The sequence below is a fragment of the Ursus arctos genome, unplaced genomic scaffold (assembly GCF_023065955.2).
Source record: "Ursus arctos isolate Adak ecotype North America unplaced genomic scaffold, UrsArc2.0 scaffold_3, whole genome shotgun sequence".
NCBI lineage: Eukaryota > Metazoa > Chordata > Mammalia > Carnivora > Ursidae > Ursus > Ursus arctos.
The window spans coordinates 71,477,417-71,500,024 of NW_026622985.1; the positions used below are offsets into that span (position 1 = coordinate 71,477,417).

Sequence of the window (22,608 nt, forward strand, 5' to 3'; positions counted from 1 at the left end):
CGTAAGCAGCCAGAGATAGCTAGCTAGATCTTTTAGTCATCCGAGGACACAGAAAGTAAACCAAGGAGAAGGTCCTCCTGAAGAACCAGACCATGCTAGCACCCTAATCTCAGGCTTACAGCCTCCAGAATTATGGGAAATAAATGTTTGTTGTTTAAACCACCTAATCCATAGTAATCTGTTACACCCCAAATAGATTAAGATAGTAAATCATGACAATTAGCCAACAAATGGGAGAAAAATATTTTGTTCTAATGGGAACAATTCATTCTCTTCAACTTATAAAAGAGAAAGCTTAATAGAGAGATGGTTAATGTAACAACATATAAAAGAACTTGTCATTCACAAGAAGGAATTGCTTTTCCAACTTCTATACTGATCTGCAAAAGTAAATTAAAAATATAACCTGACATTTTTTATTGAAGTTCATATTGCTTTGTGTTTGTTTACAGTCCCAGTTTAAATAGACAGGTGTTTTCTTATGAGTAAGTTGCTATCATTTATTACAAGAAATAATTTGTTGTAAAAATAATAAACCCATTTTATAACAAATCCACTTTGTTTATAATTATATAGAAACAAATAACACTTAATTGTTTTCTGATTTATACAAAGGCACCATATGGATTTAATGAACTTAGTAAACTTCTGAAACTAAATAAATTTCTCTTCAGACATTATTATTTCAGAATCTCACAATGAACATCTTAAATAATCATAAATTGTAGAATTTTAAGAAAAACAATGAAATTTACATACTGATTTTTAAATAGCTCTTTTATTATGAAAATTTTCATAATCCTACTATTACTTTGGCAGAATCAACAAGAGAAAATCCACTATCAGGAGTTTTAACAGATAGCTATATTTTAAATAAAGAATATTTGGATCTCCTTTACTATATTTTTCTGGGAAATCACATGGTGATTATTATATAGGAAAAATGTAATAAATAACATTACTATTTTAATACTGATAAGATGTACCATCCATATTACACAATACTCATATTTCTCATAATAGAACAGACAAGTTCATAACTCTATATAAAATTGGTATATAATTTCTATACACTCCAAACTTCCTATCTATACTAGCTTTATATTAGCATTTAAGTGAAAAAGTATTGCTGAGTAGTCCTGAATTGAGAGCAGTACAACTCATTAAATTAACTAGAGGTCACGTGCTATGATGGGAAAGTCCTGAAGTCCTGAAGATTAGTTCTCCCAGCTTAGACACATAGCTATTTTTTCTTGGTCAAGTACTTTCTCTTTGGCTCCTTTAAGCTGTGGCTCTTGCCTGACCTTCCTAACTCCCAAGTGTTGTTGTGGGGATTTGATGACATAACATACACAAATATTTTGTGAGATAGTGAAGCAACAGAAGAATGTGCTCATTAACTTTAGTACTGTCCTATTCTGGATCCTTCAATAAAACCCACTGTTTTTACATAGTTGCTAAGGTCTCAAAGTTCTGCAGTTTTCACAAAGTGTTTTAAATCCTAATATTATTTATTAGGTGGTTTATTTTTTGAGGCTTGTAATTTCATGACTTGCACTCAGCTACTACATCACTTGTAACTAAAGTTACATATATTATAAATCATCAGATAGCAAGTCTGTGATTGCATATAAGATACTTTAGGGTCTCTATTAACAGTGGCCAATCACGCTAATGGGAGACAGCTAACAGATCAAGACTTGATGTGGGAAACTATTCCCATTCTACCCACTCACATTCCAAACCAGATGATCTTTGTGAGAATAATGCTCAATCTCCATGTTGATCCCCAATTGTTTTGGAAGATGGAAACTACGTTTTTTACTTGGATTGTGATACATGGATGGCTCTGAATGAACCTTCCCTAAGAGACTTAGGTCCTCTAGATTCAGAGGATCCTGTTGAACCTTGAAAATTATGACAGCCTCTCCTAAAACTGAGGTACAGACAGAAGTCACATAGGAGGTTTTCATTACTACAGCAAACTTAGGACTTGAGTAACTGACCTTAAGAGTGGGAATCTAAGGTAAGTAGTCCCCCACTGCTCTGGAGGAAGAAGACATTGGAATTTTCATAGTCTGACACAGGCAGCTACAAAAGGCTTAGGTCTTGGGAGACCATCTAGGAGCAAAGAAAGGAGACTGATGCCTTTTTGCAATACTATCTGCATCTGATTGCTTCAGCTGGTCCCTATTAACAATTGCTGGATTTGCACCCCTAGTGTCCTACTTGCCTCATCCTAGTCGCAGCCCTGCTTTCTTAGCAAGAACAAGGGTATCAAAAGGGAATCTAGCATGAAGGTCTGGGTGATGATCTGGGCTCGACATAAAGTTCTGACGAAAACGAGGGACTGCTCTGGAAACAATACCTGAGCACTTCGGTGTGCACTAACAGAGCTGTATTCTAAAAGTCCAGGCATGGCTTACTACTAGAGATCTGAGCCAGCACTTCTGAATAATTTAGCTTTTCCCTACTAATTTCAATTTTCATTATGATCAAATACTGATTCTCATTTATATTTGGATGTGTTTCTACACTTTCTATTCTATTCCATTCATCTGTCCATCTATTCTGCTATCAGTAAAACAATAATTAGTGGAAATTTATAAATCTTTGTTTTTTTTTCAAAACATAAAAGTATACCAGAATAGCATCACAAATAATTCTAATTTTTAAAATCTTGATATTTTGATTTGGTTTATAGGAAATTGCTAAAATAATATAAGTTTACATATTTTAGATAAATGAGTCTTTTTGTTCAAGAACATGGAGCAGTTCTCCACTCCAAAGGCTTTTCTTAAATGCCTTAGTAAAGCACATAGTTTATACCTACCTACCTACCTACCTACCTAAAGTGTGTTGATTAAAACAGCAAAGAGATCCACATACCTCTTTGAACAGCCAAAACTAGAACACTGACAACATCAAATGCTGGTGAGGACGTGGAGCAACAGAAACCCTCATTCATTGCCAGTGGGAAGGCAAAATGGCACGGCCACTTTGGAAGACAGTTTGTCAGCTTCTTACAAAATTAAACATACTCTTACCATACAATCTGGTAATCACAATCCTTGGTATTTATGTAAGTTGAAAACTTATGTCCGTGAAAAATTTTGCGCATGAACATTTATAGCAGCTTTATCCATAATTGCCAAAACTGGGGAGCAACCAAGATGTCGTTCAGTAGGTGAAAGGATACTGTGGTATATCCAGACAATAGAATATTGTTTAGTGCTAAAAAGAAATGCACTATCAAGCCATGGAAAGACATGGAGGAAACTTAAATGCACATGACTAAGTGAAAGAAGCCACTGTGAAAAGGCTACATACTGTATGATTCCAGCTAGATGTCATTCTGGAAAAAGCAAAACTGTAGAAACAGTAAAAAGAGGTTGTCAAAGGCTGGAGGGAGGGTGGAATGAATGAGAGAACACAGACAGTTGTCAGGGCAATGGAACTATTCTGTAGGGTACTGTAACGATGGATGCATATCATTATACATTTGTCCAACCCTATAGTACGTACAAGACCAAGAATAAATGTAAACTACAGATTTTGGGTGATTATGATGTATCAATGTAGGTTCATCCTTGGTAACCAATGTACAATTTTGGTGAGTTTTATTGGTAATGTGGGAGGCAGTGCATGTGTTGGGACGAGGTATATGGGAAGTTTCTGTACTTTCCGCTCAATTTTGTTATGAGCCCAAAAGTGCTCTAAAATATAAAATCTATTTTTAAAATATCTGATCTTATAAAAAATATTTTTACTTCAGAAGTTCCTATATTATGGGAATTTTTTTTCTCACTACAAACTTTCCTATAATATGCTAATATTTGATAATTTAAAAAGTGTATACTGAAAAAGAAAATGATGGTTCATGTACTTTCTATTACTATTTAAATTTAGTTAAACCTCTTTAAAATTGTCAATAATGTGTCATATAATGAAAGGATCAGGGTCCAGCTAAAAGTTTGTTGTTGTTGCTGCTGTTGTCGATGTTACAATTTTGATTTGTGAATAACTGACAGACACATTGTCTTGGAGCCTCTGTGAAGTTACTATTTTAAGTGCTACAATGCCCCCAGCTGCTGCGGAGCCTTAGAAAGGGGAAAAATGCCTCACTGGGGATGCAGACGATGTCTAGCTACACATGTAGGTGAAGCCCGGGCAGGCGCACCGGCTTTTCCCAGAATATGTCTCTACCTCTTCCCGGCCGCGCCCTATAGGCCTCCTATCACACCGTCCCTATTACCTGTTTTTTATGACACTTAGGTGAGGCTATGGATCCCCCTCCAAAGACTATAGGGCACTTACCTCACGTTCCCCACGCAGCACCCCTGCGGATTTCCTGAGCTCTGTTTGTGGGACTCAGGCCCCTCACTACACACACGTCCCCGCAGTCTCTCCTCTGGCTGCAAGAGGACCTGGACTGCCACTTCGCCTTCCTTTCCAAGAAAGAATACAACCTGTTTGATCGTTGACGATCGCCCGAATGAATCCAGATGCTCCCCAAGTTTCCTGTTTCTCGCTGCCACCTGATCCCACCCGGGAGCGCAAGGTCACAGAAGCAGTTCTTGCAGTGGTGACCCCCAGCATCAAAGTGCCCTTGCTTATAACCTCGCGCTTTTGGGGAAGGCAACGCAGCTAAGGAAACCGTTTGAAACTAATCCTAACTACAAGGCAAGTAGCTCTAGGCGGGTGCACATGTTAAGCCGCAGGGACCCAGTGCGCAGGCGCTGGTCCGGCCCCCTTCTCCAGTCTAGGAAAAGCCGGGGGTGGGGCCGGGTGTTGCTGTCCTTTGCTGGACAAGGTGATAGTTAGCAGAGTTGGGGGGTGGGGGGAGATGGTCAGGTGGTCACTTGAGCCTATGGACAAGCTGGCTTGCACAATACCAGGGCTGTGCCGACCTGGGGCTGCAACATCGGGAATGTCTCCTCACCCAGAAAACGTCCCTAGGCACCTCGCACTTCCCCCCCACCCTTTGATTCTAGTGGCAGAAGCTTCATTCCTGGAGCTTACTCCACTCCCACATCTGGTAGGTAGTGGGGATTATAATTCCGGAACCCAGGCAGCAACCCCTGTCCCTGCCATAGTTTCAGAGTCTGACAGCACGTGCCTCTGAAGGGAAACCTATGAGGACAAAGGGGAAGTACCCTGTTCAGATGAAAAGAAAAAAGGCATTTCACAGTCTCTCCTCTCCTCTTCCGCTCTGCCTCACTCAATAAAAGCTTTGAACTTTATCCCTAATGCCAAATGAGTTTCATGAATTCAATCATAGAGTAATACTGACAAGATTTAAAGAAATTTCTCCTCTACAACTTTAATGAATTGTTATCATCAACCCTCTACTTTCCTACCGAGCTTAATTACATGCAAAATGGTTTTGCCTTAAGGACTTTCATTTTAAAATTTATTATTCAAAATAAATCTTTCATATAAATCTATTTAATGTGTTTCTCTTCTTATAAAATGTAATGAGATGGCCAAACAAGAAAGTGGCTTTGGTCACTTATGGTTTCTGTTCTTCCATTTTTTTCAATACAGTTGAGTCTTTTTTTCAGTCAACTTTTGATTCAAGTGGATCTTAAAACACTGAAAGACTTTGGAAAAATATTGGTAGTGTATTTTATGAAACATAAATACTTTCATACATTGTAAACTAGTAATCTCAGTCATAGAACTATCTCCAATGGATATAATTCCAAAGAAGAAAATATGGATAGCAAGATAAGGTTTTCAGTCTTTAATGGTGGGGGGAAAATGGGAAAAAAATGTAATAGCTCACAGTAACGGAATGTCTGAGTGATTTTTGGTGAATTAGAATATCATGTGGCCAATGAATACAATTTATATCAAAGACACATGACTCCAAGAATGCTAAAGTAGTATAAATGTAGTAAAAAGAGAAAAGATCTGCCTCATGAGAACAATCTTGGAAAGTGATTAGTATACCTTCTTTATATTACAGTGAAGGAACTGAGGCTATAGTTAAGAAGCTTGAACATTCTTTCACTTCTAAGTCGCTAGGTAGGAATTTGAGTCTACTGTTTCTTTTCCACTCTGCTACTAAAACATCAGTGAAAAGAGTAAATACATACAGGAAATAGAGAAGCTGGCAAATTTCTTTCTTATAATGATTGTAGAGGGCAGGAAACTCTTTTTAAAATCATAATAACTTTTGTTGATTAAGTACTTAGATTTTGTCAAGGCTTAAACTCAGAACACTGTCAATTTCCCAATATTTCCCTCCACCCTTTCTGCTTCCAACTCAACACCAACCAGAGAAAGCCAAATATGCTCTTCAAATTAATCATATAAAATGCAAAACTTCTAATTAACCAATCTCCAGCTTCCCCATGCCAACCACCCACAATCAGACTTAAAGTATGAAGTCTTCCATTTTTTTTCAATATAGAGGTTTCCCACTTTTCCTGCTTTCCTTTGAATCTCTATCATATGTAAGTGATGACGGCTGACTTCCTTGCTACAATCTCTGAATAGCTTCTAATTATTCTCATTTGGGTTATTTTTATTTCCACAGTTTTCTTAGACCACCCAGCAAGATCTGATTCACATCACCTATCACTGCAGATCCCGATTTCAACTGGGTGCAGGTCCCGTGGAGATGACTTCTGCCTTGCTTTTAGTGGCTTATTAGGTCCTTGCTAACACAGAAATTCCTCATGGTCTGAACTCTGCTCTCTTCCTGTTGAGTTCCTGGGCTATTTATTCTTATCTTGGTAATAAACTAAGATGAATTTTTTGGTTTCCCAGTGAATATAAAAAGTTATGTTTACAGTGTACTATAGTCTATTACGTGTGCAATAGCATTGTGTCTAAAAATATCATGTACGTACCTTAATTAAAAATACTTTTTAATTAAAAAATGCTAACCATCATCTGGGCTTTCAGTGAGTCATAATCTTTTTGCTGGTGAGGGTCTTGCCTCAGTGTTGATGGCTCCTGACTGACTAGGCTGGTATTGCTGAGGGGCAGGGTGGCTATGGCAATTTCTTAAAATAAGAAAACAGTGAAGTTTGCCGTATCAATGGACTCCTTTGCAAATGATTTCTCCATAGCACACGATGCTGCTTCACAGCATTTTACCCACAGCAGAACTTCTTTCAAAATTGGAATCAATCTTCTCAAAACCTGCTACCGCTTTATCAACTAAGTTTGTATCATATTCTAAATCCTTTGTTGTCATTTCAACAATCTTTATAACATCTTCACCAGGAGTAAAGTCCATCTCAAAGATTCATTTTCTCTGCTCAACCATTAAGAAGCAACTCAACCGTTAAAGTGTTATCATGAGATTGTAACAGTTCAGTCATATCTTCAGGCCCCACTTCTCATTTTAGTTCTCTATGTCCACCACATCTGCAGTTACTTCCTTTACTGAAGCCTTACTGGAGCCTTCTCCTCCAACTCATCCATGAGGGTTGCAATCAACTTCTTCCAAACTTCTGTTAATGCTAATATTTTGACCTCTTCCCATGAATCACAAATGTTCTTAATGGCATCTAAAATGGTGAATCTTTTCCAGAAGGTTTTCAATTTACTTTGCTCAAATCCATTAGATGAATCACTACCTATGGCAGCCACGGCCTTATAAAATTGTACAAAAATATATTTCTTAAATAATAAGACTTGAAAGTCAAAATTACTCCTTGATCCATGGGCTGCAAAATGGATGCCGTGTTAGCATGAAAACAGGCATTAATCTCTTTGTACATTTCCATCGGAGCTCTTGGGTAACCAGGTGCATTGTCAATGAGCAGTCATATCTTGAAAGGAATCTTTTTGTCTGAGTAGTGGGCTTAAAATTTTTCAGTAAACCATTGCTGTAAAGAGATGTGCTCTCATTTAGGCTTTGTTGTCCATGTACAGAGCCAGAGTAGATATAGCATTATTCTTAGGGGCCCTACAATATCTGGGATGGTAAATGAGCAATGGCTTCCTCTAAAAGTCACCAGCATTAGCTCCTAACAAGAGAGTCGGCCTATCTTTTGAAGCTTTGAAGCCAGGCATTGACTTCTCTCCAGCTATGAAAATACTAGATGGCATCTTCTTCCAATATAAGGCTGTTCTGTCTACATTGAAAATCTGTTGTTTAGTGTAGCCACCTTCATTAATTATCTTAATTATTATTAATTATCATTAGCTAGATCTTCTGGATAACTTGCTGGAGCTTCAATATTGGCACTTGCTGCTTCACTTTGCACTTTTATGTTATGGAGATGGCTTCTTTCTTTAAACCTTATGCCAACCTCTGCGAGCTTCCAACTTACCTTCTGCAGCTTCTCTTCATAGACCGGAAGAGAGTCAGGGCCTTGCTCTCGATTAGGCTTTGATTTAAAGGAACGCTGTATCTGGCGATCTTTTTTTTTTTTTTTTAAGATTTTAGTTATTTATTTTGACAGAGAGAGAGAGAGGGAACACAAGCAGGGGAAGTGGGAGATGAAGAAGCAGGTTCCCAGTGGAGGAGCCCGATGTGGGGCTCAATCCCAGAACGCTGGGATCACACCCTGAGCCCAAGGCAGAGGCTTAATGACTGCGCCACCCAGGCGCCCCTGTATCTGGCGATCTTCTATCCAGACTACCAAAACTGTCTCCACATCAGCAATAAGGCTGCTTTGCTTCTTATCATTCATATGTTCACTGGAGTAGCACTTTCAATTTTCTTCAAGAACTTTTCCTTTGCATTCACAACTTGGCTAACTATTTGGCACAAGAGGCCTAGCTTTTGACCTACCTCAGCTTTTAACATGCCTTCCTCACTAAGCATAATCATTTTTAGCTTTTGATTTAAAGTGAAAGACTTGAGACTCTTCCTTTCACTTGAACACTTAGAGTCCATTATACAGTTATTAGTTGTCCTAATGTCAAGGCTGTTGTGTCTCAGAGAATAATGAGGCCCGAGGGGAGGGAGAGAGAAGGGGAATGGCAGGTTGGGTGTAGTCAGAACACACACATTGACCGATCAAGTGTGCTGTCTGATATGGGTGTGGTTCATGGCACCACAAGACAATTCTGACAGTAACATCAAGATCACTGATCCCATCACCATAACAAATACAGTAATAATGAAAAAGTCTAAAATATTGTGAGAATTATCAAAATGTGACCCAGAGACATGAAGTGAACAAATGCTCTGGGAAAAATGGTGCCAACAGACTTGCTTGACGCAGAGTTACCACAAACCAACGACTTGACAAAAAAAAACAAAACAAACAAACAAACAAAAAAACGGTATCTCCAAAGGGCAATGAAACAAAGTGCAATAAAATGAGGTATGACTGTATTTGGCAATTGAATATTTACTATCACCAGACATTTTACAAGTGATGAGGATTTAACCATGAACAAAAAGTTCAAGCTCTCATGGATTTTGCAATCCAAAGGGCAAGGGGGAGAGGAGTAGATAATAAAGCATTGTCAATGACAGAACGGCAAGGCAGCCAGAGAAGGCTTCACTGATGTCCCTTTTGAGGGGAGGAAGTGTCCCAGGATACAACTAAAGGAAAAGTCTTCCAGGGAATAATCCTGAAGCTAGATTGTGCTAGATGTGTTCAAGGTATGGCAAAGAGCGCAGTGAAAACCATGTGCTCTATATTTTGTTTTTAAAGGCAAAATTATAAATTTCCTTTGAAGAAAAAAAAAGTTAAGCAGATTTTAAAAGATTACAAAAACACGCCAGAAATTTAACAGATGTTTTGTTTGGGTCATGAGACTATGAGTGATTTCTTATTTCTTTTTTTCTTTTCTGTAATACCCAAATTTTCTTAATATGTATTACTGTAATATTTCTAAAAAAGAAAAAAAAGTTTTTTTTCAATGAAAGTGCTTGTAAATAAAGAGAATTTCCATTTACACAGGGTTACTTATAATGTTTTCCTCCATTTTATAGCTGAAATGTTAATATTTTTACTTTATTTAAATGCTCTAACGCATGCCTAACACAATGTGTTTCAAAGTTTACACTTACAAATAACCCATTCAAAATTCTGACTAAAAAGACTTTTGCTGACTATAAGCTGAACACAAATTGTATCCTTTCAACTGATAGTTCATGATATAGATGTTTGTCTTTTGAAATCTCACATCTTCTAAGATGAAAATTGTTCTCCATTAACAAACTATTCTTCAAATGAGTAGTCAGTGAAATGCTGTGACATTTCATTTGGTTGCTCTTTCAAAACAGACTCTTCTAATTCAAGGCAGCAGTAAAGGACTTGTAGAAATGAGGTTATATGTCTAGAAAACAAGTAATATTTGTAATGTCTTCATTTGTGTTCAAATATTTTTACTCCTAAGTATATTTCTTAAATTCTATGCCTCAGCTACAAAACAATTACAATTTAGCATCAATATTTCTGTATTTTATGGTCATTTTAAAAATGAATAATTGAATTATTGGAATCTGACAGGAATACAACCTTTAATGTTCACCATCTTTTGCAATGTGTTTGGACAATTTTCTTGACCTAATATTTCTATTATGCATCAAAGCATACAAAGATTAACATTTCATTAAAAACTGCAACATATATTGCCATGGGTAAAAGAAATGGGGGTGTTTTTAATTGTTTAGCCTCAGGAGATACTCAAAATATGAGTGGTATTTTTAACTTTCTACTGCCTTATTTCCCTAAAGAACTGAAGTATAAATCACAGAAATTCTTTACTTCTTATAGCTCGTGAACAATGTAAGAGGGAGAGAGACAGAGAGACAGAGAGATGGTAGGACAGGAGCATATAAGGAAGAAGAACAAGAGTCCAAAAAACAAAATTTATTGAGTGTGTGAGATTAAGTTACAAAGAAAAATTTAAGTAAATTCTCTCTTAAATTCACTCACCTTGAGGCAACAGGACCAAGCACTGTTCAGGGTGTTATAACGATAGATTTGAGGGGATGAAGAAAGAGTGAATAGTTGTGACAATCATATGTTCTCCTATTGCCATCAGGGTCCCTCTCTGTCTTAAATTTTCATTTTTTTTCCTTCTTTTTTACACTATAGTTGAAGGGTAGGGGAGGAGTGTGTTTGCTGGTGTATTTACAGAGAATAACTGAAAATTTTTATGTCATCTAATTAAAAAAAAAGTCAATGTAACATATACCCACCAAAAAACAAACAAACAAAAAGCTAAGTTTTATAGACCTAAATAACTGTATGGTTTTTTTGAAAATAAGCACCAAGAATTATTTTAATAGATGCATAGTATTTTTAATTCACAAATACTGCTACCTAATTTTAAGTTTTATGTAATGATTAAGTATATATTATATTAACAATTATCAAATATACTTATTGGAAGTGTTTTTAGAATAATATTAAAAATTTACTAATAGCTTTATGTTTATTAAAAATTTTGCTTTTTAAAACTAGTAGTTATTATAACTAGTCATATTTTGTTTTTTATAACTAGACTATGGATAAAAATTATCTTAATCATTCGGTATCTCTTTACATTACATTTTCAGTCAACACAGTGTCAAAATATTTTAATTACAAACTTTCTTAAGAATGGGTCTTAAAAATATTTAGCATTTCAAAATTGGAGAAAATTTCTATTTCAAATTTAAATATTATTTGAGAAAACCGAGTCCCTTCCTAAAAAACAAACCATCAAAACTATTTGTTTAATTTGTATCTTCTTACCTTCCTTCAGCTCTTCTGTATCAAATACAGTGCCCAAAGTTGTATCTTCAGAGTCAGACATCTGTTCAACGTTCTTCTTCCTTCCATAATTGGCAATTAATTGATGATATCTATCCATAAAGAGAAAGCATATATGAATTCCAGGATTCATAAATAGTTAAATTCATAATACATAATCATCAGATCAAAACCTTAGACTTTAGCTAATGCCTTCCTAAGTATGTCATACACTTGCTGCTGACCACAAGCCTCCTTTCAAGCCAATTCCATTAACAGACACCATTTTTATTTCACATATTCCCATTCTCTGGTACTTTTCTTCCTGCTATCACAAATAAACTACTAGCAAGGTAGAAAAAATAGCTTTAGGTTATCGTTGGTGTATTAGGTTGCTAGGGTTGCTGTCACAAAATACCACAGACCGGGTGGCTTAAACAAAAGACATTTATTTTCTCACAGTTCTAGAAGTGGGAGGTCCAAGATCAAGGTGCCAGGCATGTTGGTTTCCACTGAGGGCTGTAAGAGGAGGATCTGTTCCAGGCCTCTCTCCTTGGCTAGATGACTGTGCTTTGCCGACTCTTCACTAAAAGTTGCCCCTCTGGCAACAAGCACTGTTGGTGTCTCTACGTCCTAATCTCCTTTTCTTACAAGAATACCAGTCAAACTGGATTAGGGCCCACTCTATTGCGCCGTCATTTTAACTTAACATCTCTTTAAAAGCCTCTTTCCAAATACAATCATCCAAATTTTGCGGTCCTGGGGGTTAGGACTTTAACACATGATTTTGAGGTGGGAGGAATGGGGCACAATTCAGTTCATAACACTTGGGCCTAACAGGCAAGGGAAGGGGCAAAAGGAGAGACAGAGAGAATCTCAAGCAGACTCCCCACTGAGTGCAGAACTTGACACATGGACTCTATCCCAGGACACTGAGGATCATGACCTGAGCTGAAATCAAGTCAGCCAGTTAACTGACTGAGTAACCCAGGTGCCCCTATATCCAAACTTTTAGAATGATATGGAAAACTCCCCATTTAAAATTCCACTTTTTATAAAATGAAGAATCCCTTCATAGCATAGATAGCCATCAGTAATTTATCTCTTTACTGAAATTTTTATAACATGGTTTGCTTAAACCAAGGTAAAGCAAGGTACGTACGTACAGTATTGCAAAAAAATATTGTATTCAATTATGGTTTATATATTTAATGGACTATGAATCCCTTAGTTTATAAAGTTCAACTTAGACTTTATAAATAAGCGTCTGAATGTATATGTAAAAATTACTTCTCTCTCTCTCCCCTTTATCTTTTTTCCTCTCCTCCCACCCCTGTGATGTTCATATGGAATTAATGATTAAAAGATATTACTAAATGTGAATAAAGTAGGTGGAAGAAAAGGAAAACAATTAGAAAAAATACCTATGTATAATTAAAATTTTACCTTAAAATGAAATTATAAGGAAAATACCTTTATGTTATTTAACTTTATTAGCTATATGTAAATTTCTGTTCATTTCACCTTACTTTCTCATTGACTATTAAAATTAAAAATGCATATTTATACATGAAAAGTTTTGTCTTTTGGGTTATTGAGAATATACTTAAGAATTCTGAAAACTTATCAAACTAAAGTTAGCTAACAAAACAATAATAATATTCAAAACTTGAATAAAATGTTTACATTACTAATGTGTAAAAATAATGAAAGAGGCTTGTGTAGATTAATCATCTTTTGCCCAACCTTATTACCCAGATGTTTTATTATTGACTATGTCACTATTTGCTGAAATCACTGTACTGACATACTTCAAATTCCCATGCCCCTGGGAGTCAATCTGTGGACTCAGCCTACCTGCAGTTCTTATATTGATTGGACGCTACAAACAGGTGAAATCAAGGATCCCTGGATCCATGTGCCCAGAATTCATAATATGGTTACCCCTACTGTACAGCTTTGCACTTTGTCAGTTTTGCACTTTGGGGGTTCCTGGTTCTTTCCTTATGATCAAATTCCATACAGTTGTTAAAAGATATGCAGGACCACTTACACAGTAAAGCCATTAAAAGAAGCATATTCCTCAGCTGTGAATCCATAAATATCTTGGCAAGATAGGTCCACCTCTTGCTGAAGAAGAAGACTGACTAAATTTGTTGGTTCATCATTTAGAGCAATCATAAGGGCTGTTCTGGAGCAAAAGAGATACATAAATGTGTATTTATAGATCTTAGACATGTCTTGTATTTTTTTTTTTAAGTTAAGTTTTCTAAATTTACTGTTCAAATGTAGACTATCAGGGAAAAAGAGTCAGGGCAAGAATGTAAAAAGTGGGGCAGATCTGCTCAAAAAGGTGTACCAATCACATTATATCACAGAATCTAAAAATAAAAGAGTCTCTAGGAAGCAGCTAGCTCAATGGTTTAGTTGTGTGTTTTGTTTTTGTTTGTTTGATTGCTTGTTTTTGTTTTTTGGTTTTTTTAGGATTTTATTTATTCATTTGACAGAGAGAGAAAGAGAGACAGAGCACAAGGAGGGGAGGGGCAGGCAGAACGAGAGGAAGAAGCAGGCTCCCCGCAGAGCAGGGAGTCTGGTGTGGAGCTGGATGCCAGGACCCTGGGATCATGACCTGAGCCGAAGGTAGATACTTAACTGACTGAGCCTGAGCCCCCCAGGCACCCTAGCTCAAAGGTTTTTAATCCCTGCTCCCTGGAACCCTAGTGTTTTCAAGATGTCTCAAAATGCTAGGGAGGGGCATGTGTAGGGGTCTGGATAGCTATCCCCATTTAACTATAGCATCTAGGATTTAGAGACTGAGTTTTTGTGTACGATTCTAATTCTAATGTTATAAATAATAATAATAATAATAATGATTTACCAATCTGGCCCAGCTGTTTGATTCTACAGAAAAACAGATCTTGGGAATCTAGGTAATTTGCCCAAAATATATGGCCAGATCTTTTATCAATATCACAAAATGTATATACACACACACACACACACACACACACACACACACACACACACTTATATATATTGTCTTGTTAGGTAGCTATAGTTGGATGGTCTTATTTAGCATTTATTATACCTTTGATTCTTATCTGAAGCATTCACATCTGCCCCTCTCTTCAGAAGATATTCTACCATTTTTGCATTATTTTCAGTAATGGCAAGTAACAGTGGAGTATACCCATCCTGAAAAAATTATTTTAAAATGATTATTTAAAATATTATACTAACATTATATGCCTTTTAGATTTAAGTTCAATTTAAAAGATAAGTGTGTTAATGAGAAACCTCTGAATATACACTTTAATTTTAAAAAGGTTTTGATATATAACAAAATATGATTTCAGAGACTAAGAAAATACACTGGAATTAAGTCATTCAAAAATAAAATTAAAGTTTTTACTTTAGGCCTAATTCAAATGGTGGGCAAGAGCGGCCTGGAGTGTTGAAGTGACAAGCACCCAGCATTTAATGTAAGTATTACAAACCATCAATTCACATTTCATACTGTTGTTATTGTTGAGATTCCATAGGCTTCCAAGGCCGGCACTTATTTGGGCTGTCATAGAGACAAAATATCAGTGAACCTAAGTGTTAAGAAGCTTAAACACAAAAACAGAAAACCTCATCTCAACAGGAGAGTTTGATTACTTTTAGCATAGTAACTGATTTTCTAATTTAACCCTATTATCATTATCCATGAGTATATAAATAAGACAGGCAAAAATGTAGGCTTATGATTTTTAACCAATACCAACTTATAGGGAAATCAGATATTTCTCATTTGATACAGGCCTTTGAACAGTTATCATGGTGAAATATAGCATCGTTTTGGAGGTCAGTGTTATAGTTTGAAATGAAATGGACCAAGATTTTTTAAAAAGGAAAACCTTATCAGTATTTGATAATATCATTCTTCTTCTCCTTCTCCCCAGTTTCATTTTGGAAAATTCACGCTTCATAGAACATGTGTTTCAAAAGATATGACTTATCTGCAATACATACCTTCTTCCACTGCTTTCTAAAATATAACGTTATTTTTAATAGACTACCTTATTTTGATCTTCAAGATTAGCTTTGTGTTCAAGCAATTTTTCAACTAATGAGATACTTTGACCACAGACGGCATAATGGAGAGCAGTATTGCCGTCTAAATCCGCCAGATTTGGGTCTGCCCCGTGGCTTAGAAGAATAGTAGCACAATCTTCCTTAGCACACTGTACTGCCTGTCAATACAACAACAATAGATGAGTAACCAACTTACTACTCAGGGTGTGATATCTTAAACTAACGTTTAATACTATGTTTTAAATGATGAAATCCAATAAAAATTAGCTAGAAGAACTCAAATGCATTCCAATTGAAAAGGAAAAATTGACACACCTTAGTCAAGGGAGACCGTTTTTCACTATCACAGACATTTATTTTGCACTTTTTCTCTATTAAGAGAGATACAATATTTGAATATCCATTAGCACAGGCCAGGTGCAAAGGAGTTCTGTATCAATATAACATAACACAAAATTAGACGTAAGTCTTATTTTGAGAAGTTACAATACTCAAGAACATGACAGATCATATACTGTTAAGGTATTTGTTTCGTGTACTTATTGATATTTATATACAAGTTATATTAATTATAATTGCTTTCTACTGAATTAAAAAGTCATGGAAATGCCTTTAAGATCAAATATTTAACTGGTTTCACTTCAAGGAAAGTTTATAATGAGTTAAAAATACATATGTATGTATGCATTGTATTCACCAAAAAATGTCTAGTAAGCATTCACTATGGCTAGGCTGGGTTGTAGGTAATGAGGATATAGCAGCAGACAAAATAGACAAAAATACTTGCTCTTATGGATCACACATGCTAGTGGAGGAAGGACACAAAAAGCTTAAAATAGAAGGCATGCCAGACAGTATTAAGTGCTAATGAGAAAAATCAGGCAGGGAAGATGGGAAATGTCAGCTAACAGAGAATTTGCCATTGCACAAAGAGTAGACAAGGGAGCCTTCGCTGATAAGGTGATAATTAAATAAACCCCGGAAGGGAGTGAGAGAGGAAGCCATGTGGCTATCTGGGGGAAAAGCACTTCAGGCAAAGGAAATGCAAGTCCAAAGCCCCTAAATACATTTCTGACATTTCTGTGGAACACTAAGGAGGCCAGGGAACCTGGAGATGAATGAAAGGGAAAGTTGTAGGACAGAAGATCAGAGAGATAACAGAGTTGCGTGCATGTCATGTAAGGCTGAATGAGCCATTGGAAGGACTTTGGCCTTTGCCTTTAATGAGATGGAAAGCCAGTAGATGTTGTTAAGGCACGGAATGACTCATTTCACATAGATTTTATAGGATCTTTCTGGCTACTGTATTGAGAATAAACTGGAAAGGTTAAAAGACAGAAAACTAGTTAGGAGGCCACTGTAGTAATTTTGGTTAAGATATGATAGAGATTTTGACTAGAATGGTAACTGTGAAGGTGGCAGGAAATAATTGGATTTTAGCTATATTTTGAAGGTGGAGCCCACAAGATCAGATGGATGATATGAAAGAGAGGAGTCAAGTATGATGTTAGGGTTTCTGGTATAACAATTGAAAGAAAGAATTTGGTATTTCTAGAAAGAGAGATGCAGGTCTGAGGAGGAAAAGCAGGAGCACAGTTTGGGGATGTTTGAGATGTCTCGAGATGGATGTGAGGGAGCTGGTGGCTCTCACAAGCCAATTGTTAAATTTTCAGGAACTATTCAAGCCAAATGACCTCACACTGGTAGCTTGAAATCGGGGCTTCTCCTCCCTTTGCTTCACCCCAACCCTCAACTAAGAGCCTGCTATTAAACCTTGACCAGAACAGCACAATCTATCAGATATCCACTTTCCAGTGTAGGTATTTATATACACGACTGTAAAGTTCAGGGGAGGGGTCTGGCCGGAGATAAAAAGTCGGAAGGCACTGGAATATAGACATTTAAAGATAATCTCTCTTCACCAGGCAAGTGAAGATTAAGACACACAGAATCATTTCAGGTTCTGAGCCCTCAAATATTTACCAGACAGGAGGAGGAAAAGAAATCAGCAAAGGAGTCTGGAAAGAAGTGCCCACAGAAGTAGGAGAGGTGCCAGGTGAACCAAGTGTCCTGAAAGACAGGAAATTATTTCCAATACTACTGATAGGGCAAGTAAGAGACTTGGCTGAGATGCCAGCCATGTAAGACTGAGAATTGGCCACTGAATGAAGTCATGTTGAGGTTACCCATGACCCCGTAATGTAATTCAATGGAGTGGTGTAGGATAAAATTGGATAAATTTATATAACTCTGTTTTTGTCAAAGGGAAGGACATAAAACTATTGGCAAACTGACATAAACCTTCTTTATAACCATAGTTTCCAGTTACCCAATTATGATGAAAAATAATGTTTTTTATACCCTATAACTTGAAAACTCCCCCAATAGACAGTACATATTTTGTTATTAATGCCGAACATGCAACTTCTTCTTTTCTTAATATATAAAATTAATTTTGTTTTTGCAGTAAGTGGTTGTGATGGCCTTTTTGAAGATACTCTGCAAGTGGAAAAAAAAATCATAGGAGATCCATGTTAAAAAGTCAATCGTTTTGCTGTCTCAATGTCTTAAAATCTTAACAACAACTGTTCTGGGTGGTCTCCTCTACTTTTTCCTATTAGCACATTAGTACTATGGTAAATCTTGGGTGGCTGGGGACATTATATAGATCAAATAATAAAACAGCAATTCAGGTAAAGGGTGAGGTGCCAGGTGGAGATTAATGCAGTGGGAGGAGTGGAAGCAATCAGGACACAAATAACCTCAAATACCCAGGTAAGCATTCCAAGAAATAACAAGCTGGAAATTGGAAGCTGGGAGTGTGACCTCTGACAGTGGTTATCAGACCTCCCCACTATGGGAAACCTGGAGTGACAACCAATGAAGTAGCCCAGACGAGTCCTGCTCCTGATTACAGGACCCAGTGGAGCCGGCTTCCTCTCCACACTGCCCTTCATCAGTCTGGTCACCTGTATTTTCTGTCCCGTATATTCACATCATGTTTCTTGAGCTGAAGGTACTCCTTCACCTTCTCCAAATCCCCGACTGAGGCAGCTTTGTGAAGTTTCTTTAAATCCTTATCTCGAAGGTTGTAGCCTGGCTGGGTGGGGTGATGAGTACTGGCCCCGCCTACGGGCAGGTGCGAGGAGGGGCTGTGGGGCTGATCCTTCCTTCTCCAGAAAGTGAAAAGCTTCTTCATTGCGGCACAGGGCACAAGTCCTTCAGTTGGGTCAGGGTGTCCCTGCAGCTCACAACAGCCCCACCAGCCCCTTGGGCCTGGTCCCTCCCTACATCACCAACCCCTTCCCCCGTCTTCACCGCAGAGTCCAAGCTAGCCAGAGACCGGAAGTAAGCCAGTGACAGGAAGTGATCAAAGACAAGAAACGGGTTGAACCACTCGCCTAGGGCAACACACCCATCTCAGTTGCCTGGCAACGCCCGGAGCCTGGCGCAGCAGTAGCGCCCGCACCTGTAGGGACTCAGTACTGAAGGTGTCCAGACCCAGATTCTCAGTTAAGATCTTTGACTGCTACGCTATCAGTCTTACTAGTAGATCAGGACCTGTTGGTAGAAACCTACCAACTTTCTTACAAATAACCCCTTCTCCTTTGAGGATAGACCTAATGACTCGAACTCTTGTAAAGATTTACCTTCCTTGTGATGGGGATAGATCTTCTCCAAGGATTTTGTCCTCCAGTCTATGTATCCGCCCACCCCCCAACATGGTTCACATGATCTAACACATTTTTAACAATAACTGAGATCCTTCTATAATCTCAATTTCAAATTTACTTTTGAATGCTACCTCTCATATTCCAGCTTGCTTTCACATGTCAAAGAATTCCAAAAAGGCTTCCAATTCATTGCACCTACAGTCTGTTAATTCTACCACCTTTCACTGACCCTGACCACCCCACTCTGTGTCCACATTTCCCTACTTAACTAGATTAAATTCCAAGGTTCATCATCATCATCACCACTCCCCTGCATATACCTTCAATGTTTGTGCTCAATCTTTTTCTTATTTTCTGCCTAAACCTCAGTCCTAGTTAAATCTAAAACTCCCATCTAAAATGGTCTGTCCTGAGTCACTGAATGTGACTAAAGGAAAAAACAAAGCCATGCTGTCCTGTCTCACTTTTAGTTCATGAAAATTCACCTTAAGTGGATTGGTATGCTTTTCAGCAACCCTCAACTATTTCCCTGATCCATTCACACTCACACTTTCCTTGTCCATTTTATATCTTCTCTCCAAACTCATTCTTGGCTGATGATCTGGTTTCCTGATCCACTGAGAAAAGAGAATTAATCAGAAAAGAAATTCTGTAGGCTCCCAGGACATCTACCCATCTGTCTATCCTTTCTCAAAAAATATTTTACCTTCTCTTCTGTTCCTACTGATGATATGTTCCTACTATGTTTCTAGCAAAGCCCAGCACTTCTCTTGTGGACTAGAACCCATCCTCTATAGCCTGTCCATGAACAGTGCCTCAGCAACCTCTTGCTTTCTCATGTGTCTATAAAGTCTGTCCCTCTGTTAACTAATTCTTATTAGCATAAACACATGCTAATATTTATCTAGCCTACAAATCAATGAAACTGATCGCATCTCTCTCTCTGTAACCATTCATGGTCTCATTTCTCTCCTTTACAGCAAAACTCCTTAGAATTGTCTGTAATATTATAATCTCTCTATATAATTTTTCTTCCTCTGTCCTCACAGCAATTCCTATCATTATCTATTTTTCATTGAAGTATAATTGACATGTAACATTATATCAGTGTCAGAGATACAACATAATGATTCGATATTTGAATATACTGCAAAATGATCACCACGATAAGTCTAATACTTACCATCTGTTACAAAAGTTACAAAACTTTTTTCTTGTGATAAGAACTTTTAAGATTTACTCTCTTAGCAACCATTCTTTTGTTCCCATCTCCCTCAAATGAAATCATACTGCTTTCAGTATGATTGCCCATGACCTCTATCATGTGAAATCCCATCGTCATTTCTCAGTTTTCATATTAATCCAGTAGCATTTGACCAGGTTTCAAGGACCATTGCTTGCTCCTTGAAACACTGTCTTCACTTGGCTTCTAGGATATCACACTTCCCTGGTTTAATTCCTTCCTTTCTAACCATTCCTTCTCCATTTGCTTATTCCTCTTTATCTCCAATATTGGAGAACCCCAGGATCAGTCCATCAATAGCTTCATTTTTTTTCCTCCAAAACCCTTGGAGTCATCCATGAATCTTATCTTTTACATCTATGTTTAAATTGCCAGCAAATCCTGTTAGCTCTAACTATAAAATATATCCAGAATTCATTTGATTTATTCCTGTATCCATATTCCCTTCTGGGTGATCGTATTTATTCCATGACTTTAAGCCATCTTATATACTCTCAACTCCAAAATTGAGAGTTCTAATCTGGTCTTCTCTCCTGAACTCCAGACTACTACATCTAGTTAGCTATAGATTCTAGTGGCATCTCACACTTAATATGTCTCAACTGACCTCACATTCCACTCTGTCCCTGTCTTTCTTACTTAAGAACAGGTAACTCCATTCTTCAAAAATCAGGTCAAAAGTTGCTCAGGTCAAAAGTCTTAGTGTCCTCCTTGACTTCCCCCTTTCTCAATGGCCACATCAGTTAGCTAATCACTTAGCAAAACCTAAATGCATTACCTCCAAAATACATACAGAATTTGACCACTGCTATCTATGTAGCACAGACCAACATCATTTCTCTCATTTGCACTGTCTTACTTTAATATTTTGTAGGAGAATCCTGATTGGTCTTCCTGCTTCTGCCCTTACACACCACCCTTGCCCCAGTTTATTTAGAACCCAGCAGCCTGAACCCAGCAGTTAAAGTGCCTTCAGATGATATTATCTGTCTGTTAAAAATACTTCAATTATTTCCTAAATCCCTTTCAATAAAAGCTAAATTTTTTATAGTGACCCCATGGCCCTGTACAATCTGTGACCCTACTCCTCCACCTTTTAATTATCCCACCTTTTACTTCTCTGGCCTCAAGTCCTTTCTCTTAAGCTCTCATTGCTACAGGCACTGTGGTTTCTTGGTCATTCCCCAACACACTAAGTGTGTTCCTGTCTAATGGTCTCTAACCTTGTTGTTCTCCTTTCCTAAAGTGCTCTTCTTGCCACGATAATGTAATTCTTGAGAAGGCAGCCTTTTTTTATGCTTTGTTCCAGGCTAATTCTCAACTTCCATAACAAGCTTTGGCACATTAAGTGCTCAATAAATGTCTGTCAAATGAATGGATAAACATTTGGATAATAACCTCTGCTTCTACCTACCTTTTAAATTCTTTAATACAATTTTGGACACAGAACTTTTCCTTAATTTCATGGCGCAGAGGTAAAAACCAAGATGTAATGTTTTTTAATTTTATTTTTTAAGATTTTGTTTATTTATTTGACAGAGAGAGACAGCACAAGCAGGGCGAGTGGCAGAGGAAGAGAGAGAAGAAGACTCCCCACTAAGCAGGGAGCCCAATGACGGGGACTTGACCCCAGGACCCTGGAATCATGACCTGAGCTGAAGGCAGACACTTAACCAACTGAGCCACCCAGGTGCCCCCAGGATGTAATGTTTAAACAGAAACTTGAGGGTGGCAGATGAGAGTGAGAACACAGAACTTAATGTGAAACTGGCCCACGAGATCTAACTCTGCCAAAATCACAGACCCCAGTCCATCTCCACAGGAGCCTTCAGTAGGCAGCTTCCTGGCCATGAGGAATGCCAATCCCTAATCTACCCTCAGTGTGCTCCTAAAAGCAGATAAATCATCAAAGAGCAATGCACATCACTCAAGGCATACAAACAAAACAATC

The 22,608-nt window shown here is 37.5% G+C and overlaps 1 protein-coding gene across 1 annotated transcript; it reads right to left on the reverse strand.

Annotated features, from left to right (window-relative positions):
- Nucleotides 1–4,383: 4,383 nt before the first annotated feature.
- Nucleotides 4,384–18,939, reverse strand: ANKRD7 (ankyrin repeat domain 7). The gene is made up of 8 exons (XM_048213135.1): nucleotides 18,710–18,939; nucleotides 16,056–16,170; nucleotides 15,725–15,898; nucleotides 14,752–14,858; nucleotides 13,717–13,854; nucleotides 11,667–11,776; nucleotides 8,295–8,383; nucleotides 4,384–4,626 (listed from the first exon to the last, which is right to left on the reverse strand). Exons 1-8 carry the CDS (start codon nucleotides 18,937–18,939, stop codon nucleotides 4,384–4,386), a joined length of 1,206 nt encoding a protein of 401 aa, XP_048069092.1.
- Between the last annotated feature and the right edge of the window lie 3,669 nt (nucleotides 18,940–22,608).

Bases quoted from the DNA above. Each gene is read 5' to 3' on its own strand.
- ANKRD7 (XM_048213135.1), bottom strand. From the start codon at position 18,939: ATGAAGAAGCTTTTCACTTTCTGGAGAAGGAAGGATCAGCCCCACAGC. The intron at 15,899-16,055 runs GTGTGTCAATTT...TTGTATTGACAG, and splicing joins AACGGTCTCCCTTGACTAAG to GCAGTACAGTGTGCTAAGGA. The intron at 4,627-8,294 runs GTAAGTTGGAAG...CTTCCCCAAAAG, and splicing joins ATGAAGAGAAGCTGCAGAAG to CGCGAGGTTATAAGCAAGGG.